The 10,026-nt window shown below is 49.8% G+C and overlaps 1 protein-coding gene across 6 annotated transcripts in view; it reads right to left on the reverse strand.

The window, feature by feature from the left end:
* Positions 1 to 9,198, reverse strand: part of EMSY (EMSY transcriptional repressor, BRCA2 interacting) — a 41,279-nt gene extending 32,081 nt beyond the window's left edge. For 4 of the 6 annotated variants that reach the window (XM_063305969.1, XM_063305970.1, XM_063305966.1 and 1 more), the window contains exons 1-4: positions 9,031 to 9,135; positions 2,871 to 2,979; positions 2,215 to 2,314; positions 509 to 583 (exon numbers count right to left, since the gene is read on the reverse strand). In XM_063305969.1, coding sequence (XP_063162039.1) covers positions 509 to 583; positions 2,215 to 2,314; positions 2,871 to 2,940 — 245 coding nt within the window. In that variant the 5' untranslated portion in view covers positions 2,941 to 2,979; positions 9,031 to 9,135. Of the gene's footprint in view, positions 1 to 508; positions 584 to 2,214; positions 2,315 to 2,870; positions 2,980 to 4,334; positions 4,692 to 9,030 lie in introns of those variants that run through there. The other 2 variants (XM_063305968.1, XM_063305967.1) reach the window with 2 other exon arrangements.
* Positions 9,199 to 10,026: the final 828 nt, after the last annotated feature.

Genomic DNA, 10,026 nt, shown 5'->3' on the forward strand with positions numbered 1-10,026 from the left:
CAGACCGTCATTAAATGAATGGTTGTAAGTCCAGGACTACCTGTACTTGAAGGTTGCCCTATTGTTACAAGAGTGGGGAGAAGCAGCTGATTGCTCCCCACTTTTGGGAGGTTGGGGGGGCAACACGCAAGTGATGCTTCTCAGTGGTGGCGCTGCAGTGACCTCTTGTTTGAGGTTAGATCTGCTCTTATCTTGGCCACCTTCTGGAAGATACTGAAAACCAAGCTCTTCTGGAGGGTGTTTGGACTGTGAGGCCTCTCTGTCTAGCACTGCATGTTTTATGTGGCTTCAGGGTTTTAGCCCTTTTGTGTATCTGTATTTTTGTTTTACCGTATCTGTAAGCTGTTAAACATCTGTTGGATTGCGGCAGGGTAAAAATTTAATAAAGAAAGAAATTATCAGTGTCAAGCATGTACTGGGCACAGAGCCCTCAAGGAAAAAGAGACCCCCAGAAATGTTCCTTTATCTGAGATCTGGTTATAAAGTTTTCATAATACTTGCATCTTACTTATGTGCAATAGTTGTCAAGCGTTCATCATTGACTGCCCTCCGAACTTCTGCCCGGTGTCTTTCCGTTGAAATGCTGTTTAAAGACATAGATCAAATTTAACTTCAGACTTTCAAGGTGGAATGGACATCTACTTGTTCAGAGTGCTGGAAAGCGTTTGGCCCTTCGCAGGTAGCACCCTAGTCAACAGATATCCACTTGAAAACTCAGCAAGGCTGTGAAAACCAGAATTTGCCCAGTCTCTCACTACAGGTAGTCTTTGCTTAATAACCACATTTGGGACTGGCATTTAGGCTGCTCAGCGAAGCGGTCATTAAGTGAATCTGACCTGATTTTACGACCTTTTTTGCAGTGGTCGTCAAGTGAATCACTGCAGGCATTAAGTGAACCACATGGTTGTTAAGTGAATCATGCAGTTCCCCATTGATTTTGCTTGCCAGAAGCTGGCCAGGAAAGTAAAAAATGGCGATCATGTGACCATGGGATGCTGAGATGGTCATAAATGTGAACCGGTTGCCAAGCGCCCAAATCGTGATCATGTGAAGGGGGAAAAGGTGAAGACCTGGCTCTGCCACCTCGCTTGGGGCAGCAGGAGGGATAATCAATCCTGGGGGTGGTTAGTGCCTCGAAGATGCCCCCGTGGATTACATGCATCTAATTAAAAACATTTTAACATCCCCATCATGGATTTTATATTTATATTGTTATTTAAGATTACTGTTTTTATTGTATTTTAACCTGTATTTGTTTTAGTCTTACTGTAATCCGCCCAGAGTCATACTCAAGTGAGATGGGTGGTGACAAAATTCAAAATAAATAAATATAAATATAAATATATATATGAATGAATGAATGAATGTGACCATGGGGATGCTGTGATGGTCGTAAGTGCAAGGACAGGTTGTCAGTCAGTTTTTCTGGCACCGTCATAAGTCTGAACCATCACTGAACAAATGGTTGTTAAGTGAGGACTACCTGTATTAGGCTACATGATTACCTTTTAACTGCTGGTTACTTATTGGCTTATTTGCCCCTTGCTTTTCAATAAAATCATAACAATTCCCCTTTTGCAAGCCTGTTGTGAAGGGGGACCCTGTTACTTGGAGGTTAAAACGGTTTCCTCAAAACTTGGTTCTGTGATGGGCTTGATCGTAATTCCCATTTTTTCCTTGAATAGATACCACAGGAGTTACAGGCATCAAAGCAGCGGTTCTTGAGAAGCCAAGGAAGCGTGACATCGCACACATCATGATGTCAATCCTGCAAACGATGCAAATTACATTAATTGCAACATGTGCAGAATGATGTGGCATGTGACGTCAGTGGGGCTTCAACCAGACAGCTATGACCGGAGCCTTTGGTGGAAATAGAAATTATGTGCAACGGCAACCCAGTCTGTGCAAAAAAGGGCAAAAAGGAAACAGGAGTAATGCAGGAGGGGAAGGTGGTAGTAAATTTACTACCTATCACTTTAACGGGGGTGCTTAGAACTAGTTATGTCCCCCATTTTGTGAATGAGCAAGGTTTCCCAGTAATCCCCTAAAGGCTAAATTTTTTTCTTATGAGGAAATGACTCCTCCTTCCCCCCCCCCCCATCCACTCTCTGCATTTTTTGCACCTGCAACTGAACTGCCAAGTGGATTTTGATTCAAAGCAGCCTTTCTTAGCAGAGAGAAAGCCAAGCGATCCAGGCTAAGTGGGTTTACCTCAGCACTCTGGAAAGTTCCCCCAGAAGGTCCCTCTTCTCCTTGGTCAGATCTCCCTGGGCCCGCAAGGCACTGATCACTCCAGCATATGCTTCCAGTTCTACATGGAGGGGGGAGCGCCAAGAGAAGGAGAGAGAGACTGAGATTCAAAGTAAGTCAAAGAAAACAATAAGGGGGTGCAACTCAGTATCCTGCCATCTCTCCCTGCAAGAATACTGCAAGGAAGAGTCCTGGGACTCCTTCTGGCAAGAGCAGAGAAGATGCAGGGCACAGACGCAAAGTCAAAGTGTTCCATCCTTCTGCAGAAGTGCAGGATTGAGGCTCCAGTTGCTCTTCGCCATTATGCGGGGACCTGGCTGTGCAATCCAGCCCGTCTGGAAGGCGCCAGGTTGGGGAAAAGAAAGCTAGTTCCATCCTAGCCAAGTTCATTCAGAAACCCCACTTGGAATTGCATTAAAATCTCTGGAATCAGAGGTGAGTCATCTGCTGCCCCCAAACCTTTGGCAGGGGTCTCCCAGAGTGTGATTGCCCGTAGCCTTTTTTTCCCCCCTGGTGCTCTAGCATCGCACTCATAGGATGCTTCACACCTACTCTCCATCTTGAGGCCCAGATTCTTGTCCTTCTCGGGAAAGATGTCCCACCCAGGCTTCACTTACCCAGTTTGCGGAGGACCCTTTTGCATTCATCCCTGCTGAGGTCCAGAAGAGTTGGCCACACCACAGGCATTGTTCCTCCGTCCGTCTGCTCCTGCAGAGCTCAGCCTCCCTGCAAAGGCCCAGAGCGCGTCAGGGCAGAGACCTCCCACACACCATCTCCTGAATGCCATACCGTACCCACAAATGATCCTGGGGACCTGCACCCCCTGCGGGACAGAACAGCACCTCCAAGAACAGCTGAACAGCTCCGAAGAACAGGAAAAGGCTGTTTAGAAGGGCCTGGGCATGCACAGAGAGCTAGCTTGGTGGTGTGGTTAAGGCACGGGGCTAGAAACAGGGGACCATAAGTTCTAGTCCCACCTTAGCCATAAAGCCAGTTGGGTGACCTTGTCCAGTCCCTCTCTCTTAGCCCTAGGAAGCAGGCAAGGGCAAACCACTTTCAAAACCTTGCCAAGAAAACTGCAGGGGCTTGTCCAGGCAGTTGCCAGGAGTCAAGACTGACTCAAAGGTCCTTGCGCACACAAGGCGTACGTAGGCAAAAGAGGTCTGCCCACTCAGCCCATTTCCTCCAATGCCAACCTGGAAGTGAAAGGACCTGAGCTGCAGAAATTTGATCTGCAGGGGATCACCTCAGAAGCAAGAAATTGGACAGAGTGGTCACTTCGGCTGTAGGTTGTGAGCGTTCAAAGAATTTCAACCCCACAAAAGGATCCGGTAGAACAACTCCTTATTTTATATTTAATGAGGGTTCTCAAAGAAAGCTAACTGCACACGTAAGTGTTCACACACACATGGATTCACAAAAAGGAAAATATTCGCAAAAAGAAAAATATCACCCCCACCACCCACACACCAGCTCAGTCTCAGGCACGGTCCTTTGCTCCTTGATCTTGCTGAGGAAGATTCTAACTGGTTACTTCGGGGTATCTCGCTGGATTAGTTATACCTTCTGAGTGAAGTCACTTAAAGTCACCTAGCAGGAGCTGCAGGGAGCCTAGGGAAGCCTTGCAGGATGGTCTCCCTTCTTATCCACCCTTGTGAGGGTTCTGAATGCAATTGCTTGGCTGCCGTGCCACCAGATGGCACACTGACCTCTTCCAGCAGGCAAGTCCTTACATCCTCCCTAGAATAGCCTTTCCAGATGCTGACTGCAGAACTGTGGTCCAAAACACCTGGACAGCACTTTGCTGGGGAAGGTAGCTCTTGCAATAAAGCAGCGATGGCCAGAAACTGCAGAGGTCTCCTAAGACGAACTGCCTATGATGTATGATGCCACCGCACACCCAAAGCCACCCCAGGGGAAGATCACGGAATACAAAAGGGAGAGACGCCGGCAAAAGTCACTTCCACTGGACAACTGGTCTTTGCAAGACCAGCATTAGCCCCACAAGGGTTTAAGTCACAAAATCAGCATCGCTTCCCCAGGTATGGAGCCGAGTCTTAAAATTGAGCAAATGGTCTCACGCACTCCCTGCGTTTTTGCTGTCCCATCTGTGGGCCAGTAAAAAGGCAGGAAGGCAGATAACTGGAGCCCCAAATGCAGTTTTTATAACCCGCAGCATTCTTTTGAGAGGACTGAGTGGAATGACGCTATCTGAGGATCAAACATTGGAGTTACAGGGTTTGTGGGAAGACAAGGACAGCCACAAAGCTCACAATATTGGGTTGGTGGATTCATACAACAAGGTATTGCCCCCTTCACTGACCCAGCTCAGTGCCCTGTGTGAACCCAGGCAGTGTTGGAAACAGAAGCCTTGAAAATGAAGTTTCCTTGAGTCGCTCTCACTTGTCTTTTAATTCATTCTTTGGGACTACTCAGAACAGCTGTATTGCACCCAGCAGAGCTGACTAGCTTCTTATACAAAAATGAGGCTGAGATGAAGTTTTAGTCCATGTTCTTCATTCTTCCTCCCACATCTGTCCTCTCTTCTACAACAAGCCAGACCCCTTTCCTTCAGTTTTTGCATAGTATAACCAATGCCATGCTAGAATTAAACCAAAACAGATACACATTTGCCATAGGCTGTGGGACCTTTGGAAGCAAAAGTTCTGTGCAGAAATGCTTCTGGTATTAGAGAGAGATAAAATTCAGGTAAGACCACAGGACTGGTCTATTCTGGAATTGCCTACAACTGCAGAATCTGGAATCAGGGCAAAATCTAGCATTTTGAGAACATTCTTTACAAAGAAGTTTCTAGTCCCTATGATGCAAAAAAAAAAAAAGGTTGCAACACCAGGAGCCAAGGCAGTTTATGTTGAGGGGCCATCCAAAGGACAGGGGTATTATCTTTCAGCTCTTCAAGCAGGCAGGCAGGTGTGTTGTTACAGTATTTAAAATACAGTAAATCTGAATAAGGCGCATCTTTTTTTCTTTTTGGTACAGAATATCGAAGCCCTGCCTGGGTTAAGGCCTTCTGTGGCTGAGCCCTTCATCCTAAGGCTATATAAAGAGCCATCTACATTTCATTTTGTAACCTGGCAGTGAAAATGCCCAGGTTGTTTTGCTCCGAAGGAAAAAAGTTGCCAGTGCAAATTGACTGCAACTGCTGTAACTATTTATTTCGACCCTCCCACTGCCAAAAGGCACCCAGCACACCTCCCAACAGCCCAAAGGAGTGACTCAACCTGGGCTGTGTCCTACAGAGCAACGCAATCTTAGAGTTACACACAGCCCCAGAGGGAATGGATATAAGCAGAGGATCTGGCACCCCTGAAGGTAATTGCAGGAAGTCAGAGAGCTGGGAAACCCCCTCCATTTCAAGTGCGCTTCTTAACCCACAAAAGGTTTTGTTGTTTTAGGCAATGGGCTCCCATCACCAGATCAGCAGTTACAAGTAAAAACACTCACCCATTGCCAGAACCTTCCTTTTGACATGTGGAAGGAGGTTAAGAGGCTAAAAACTCTTCAGAGAAGGAAATTTCAGCTTTGTTTTTTTCCCTCCAATTTACATTATGGCAACGTAGGGCGTACTCCCTGCCTCCAAAATTGCAAATATTAAACAAGAGGGCCATTGTGGTCAAGGGGCTGGACTAGGAGTAAGGAGATAGAAATTCGTCAGCCCCAGATCCTCCATGTTGGGCCAGTTCCTGTCTCTCAGCCCCAGTGCCAGGATGGGGTAGTGGGGAAGGTGTTACTCTAGAAGTAGAGATACTCAGGTTATAGTCCTACCTTAGCTATAGACATGCCCTGTGGGACTTTAGGACAACTGCCTTCTCACAACATAGTCTACCTTGCAGGGTTGTTGAGAGGAAAAATGGGAAGGAGGAGCATTAGGTGTGCTGCCTTGAGTTCCTGGAGAAGTGATCTAGAAATGTAATCAATCAATAAACAGACCAACCACATGCCCTCCCTGAATCTTCCATGGATCATTAGCCAACTAACTGTCCCTGTGGCAAACCACAACCGTTGTGATGCTCAACACAACAGCTTCTACAGTCAAGCTGTCCCACCTACCCTATTGATGCCACCAGTTAACCAACAAATTAAGAGCATGGGATTTGTAGTGGTCCAGAACCTTCCAATGGGCCTCCAGCCTGAATGCAGCATCTGTCCAACCAGCCTTGGCTCCCCAACGCAGCGTTTCTCCTTGCCAGAGAAGCTCACATGGTTCTTTCAAAGGCTTGGAGGTACCTGCAACCAGGAGTAGATCCTATGCTGGTTGACAACTGCAAATTCCTTCTTTGGAGTTTGAGGGTCGAGGTTAAGCATGAGGAAGATGAACCATTCCAGAAGTGGAATGTCAGTCCAGAAGTTCCAGGGGTGGTCTGACAGTCGTTCAGAAGTCAACCACAAACCACTTCCTGTTCTGGAAAATCCACTTAGAGTAAACTGCTGGACTACCCTGGAATAGCTGGATTGGTGTGGTCGAGCAGAATGAGAGAAAGTTCCTGCATTTCCCAGAAACCATACCCATGTGGTACCTTTTGCATAAGCCTAGGTGAAGTCCTGCAAGGTGAGCATCACAGGGGTGGGGGTGGGGGTGTCACAAAAAGCAAGCAGAGCTGAGAGACTCTTTATTCAGTGTCCTCCTAAGAGCCATCCTGATTTCCTTTGCATGAATTCTGGTTTATCTGGCAATCGCATTCCCTGACACCTTTGGGTGTCCCTTAAATCCTCATCCAGATCTGCTAGGTCACCGGTGCTTGCATTCAATACCGACCACACTCAGACCTGCTCCAATGGCTCTTTGGCCAAATTGTGATCAGTCAATAGACACTGGATCTTAAAAAGGTCCAGATGGTCCAGGTGAGCAGTTGACATTCTCCTAAAATACACATCTAGACACAGAAGGGAGGATGCCAGTCGGGGAGGAGGTACCCACAGTGCAAAGGCCTAGTCAACTGACAGTTTCGTACACAGAAATTGTGCCTGCATCAACAGAGACAGGTCATCCAAGGGCGGACCAACCACAGTTTCCTGATCCAGCCCCCTAGAAGACTTCTGGTGAGGTTGAATTGTCCCAGGCTAAACTTGGCAACATTTAGGAGCAAAGACGCCAACTCAACACATAGCACGACTCTGTGCAGGGCAATTGTAAGGGACAGGATCAAGATGGAATTTGTTTGCATCCACCTCGATTAAAATCCAGACACCCCACTGTCATCCTGAGCCACTGATTTGAGAAGAACTCTTCATCCTACTCATGCTGCACACCACCTCCTGCAAGACTTACTCCCAAGGAAGCAAACTCAAGTCTTGGGAGGAGGCTGTTACGGACAAGGTGTTAAAAACACCCTGCCTAATTAGAAATAAAAAATTGGGGAATGTTTTCCATCCTTCCTGCACTCTCTCTCCTGACAACCACAAAAGCACCCTGCATCCCTGCCAATGATCAGAAGTAAGCATGGAAAAGGATGCCCGAGAGACGTACCACCATCAAAAGCAAAGCCCCAAAAGGCTGGAAAAGGGGGCGGGGGAGAAGGGGGGCAGGCAGGAATCTCCGGTGGGAAGGAAAAGAGAGAAATGGCTCCCACCCGCCTTTGACAGGGGAATGTGGGCCACCAAGAGAGGCTCCCCCAGCAAAAAACCTCAGCAAGAAGGAAGTTCAAAAGAAGAAGCGTATTTCACTTGCCTGCCCTTCAAACTGATTTAAAATGGGGGGGGGGGGGAGCAGGCCAGGGGAAGGAAGACCCGTCTGCAAAAAGCAATAATCAAAAATGGAACCCCAGGATTGGTCAATGGGGCTTTTCTCACCCACCACATTCCCACCCCCACCCCCCCCACAAAACGGGGAAACTAGAGGAAGGGATGCAAAAAAGGGGGAAGGGGAAGCTAGGAGAAGAAATGCAAAAAAAGGGAGGAAGGGGAACCGAGAGGAAAAAAGGGGGAAGGGGAAGCTAGAAGAAGAAAGAAAAGGGGGAAGGGGAAACGAGAGGAAAAAAGGGAGGAGGGGAAGCTAGAAGAAGAAATGCAAAAAAGGGGAGGAAGGGGAAAAAGGGAGGAGGGGAAACTAGAGGAAGGGATGCAAACCCCCCCCCACAGACAACTCATGAGAGGGGGTGTCATTGTTTCCCCCCCTCCAGGATAAGAGTGGGGGGCATCTAAGGACAAGTAGGGGGAAAGGACCAGGTATTGTCATCCCCATTTTGCCCCAAAGCGGGGAGGGGGGGGGGGGAGCCAGTCATGCTCTGTGCAGAAATCAAGGGGGAAAGTGAAGGAGCCCTCAGAGCGGTGGGAGGGGGGCAGAACTGGGGGCCTGGGGGCCCAAAGTCACCAGCCTTTCCTCTTTTTCCCTCACACCCTCAAAAAATCCAAATTATGTCAAAAGAAGGAACCCCCCGCCCAAGTTTTATTCATCCTTCTCCCCCTCCCATCAAGGCAGGGCCCCTCCTCTACTCACGACCAGCTGGCTCTGGAGGATGGGAGTTGTAGTCGCGCGCCCCCCCTTTTACGCGGAGTCCCTCCTCCCTCCCCTTGGGCGGGGCAGCCAGGCAGGGGAGGATGGAGACGCGGTGGCTGGGGATGATGGGGCTGGTGCGTGAACGCGGGCGGGTGTGCGTGCGTGTCCGTCTCCCCTCAGTTGAGGGGAGGGGGGAGGGGGCTGCCGCGGCTGCTGGGAATGAGAGTCGCGGCAGGCTGAGGAAGGACCCTCCGGTTGGGGATGATGGGCTTTGCAGTCCCCCTGCAGCCGCCCTGACCGCCGGCCCGCCGCGGACCCACCTGCCAGCCCGCCCCGGCGCCACCATCGACCCCTCCGCCCCGCGGCGGCCGACGCGCTCGGGCACCTTCGCGTTTGTTTGGCGGCTCCCGCGGAAGCAGCCAAGATGGCAGGGGAGCGCGCCCAGCACGCCTGCGCGCCGCCGCCCGCGGCACGCTGGGGGATGTAGTCCTCCCCGCCCGGCCGCCGACCGCGTTGTGGTCCGGGGAGGCGCGCCGTCCCCAAAGCGGGGCGGGCAGGCGGGGTCTGTAGAGACCCGAGCGAATGGAAGCGCGTCGAATTCCGGCCCCCTATCGCAGCTCTTCCTTGCGGGGCAGAAGGGGTAGTAGGATGGGGCAAGCCGATGAACTCCACAGCCAGCAAGCCGAGATTTCACGCCAGTTGAGCGGGAGCCAGCCAATGCTCATCCTTGCTGAGCGGTTTTGCTTCTTAGCAGTTGAGCAGCAAAACGTGAAGGAAAGAGGGTTTTGCAGTCGTCCTGCGTGCCTGCTCAGCCTTCAGCTTTCTCTGAACAGCACGCGCCACGGATTCCGATCCGCCCAGCAGGGAGCGCTCGACCCACGCTAAGCAAACCGCCTTCGCCTCCCTGTTTTCCCACTGGGCATCTGCGGCGTATAGAAAACTCCGCAACCGGAAATCAAGGGAGCGAACGTGGAAGTCTTCATCTCTTGGGGTCAGATCAGGAGAAAACGCGAGATACGGCTAGCGGAGCGGGACATAAGGCTTCGCTTCTCGTTTGAAATTCTGGTTCCACCGGGTAGGGGAGTTTTAGACAAAGGAGCAGCGAGGGAATTGGATGGAATTTGCCCCCCCGGGAGATCCATTCGCCTTTATGTTACAAACAGATCTCATTGAGTCAAATTACATTTCTTGGGAGCATTTTTCGGTTTTTTTGCAACCCAGTTTTTTGGGGTGACCAGCCAAAACCAGGCAAATGAGTCAAAAACGTGTGGTGCGAACTCAGCTGTTAGGTCTCTGCAAAGCAAGCGATTTGCTTT

The sequence above is a fragment of the Candoia aspera genome, chromosome 5 (genome assembly GCF_035149785.1).
Source record: "Candoia aspera isolate rCanAsp1 chromosome 5, rCanAsp1.hap2, whole genome shotgun sequence".
NCBI classification, from domain to species: domain Eukaryota; kingdom Metazoa; phylum Chordata; class Lepidosauria; order Squamata; family Boidae; genus Candoia; species Candoia aspera.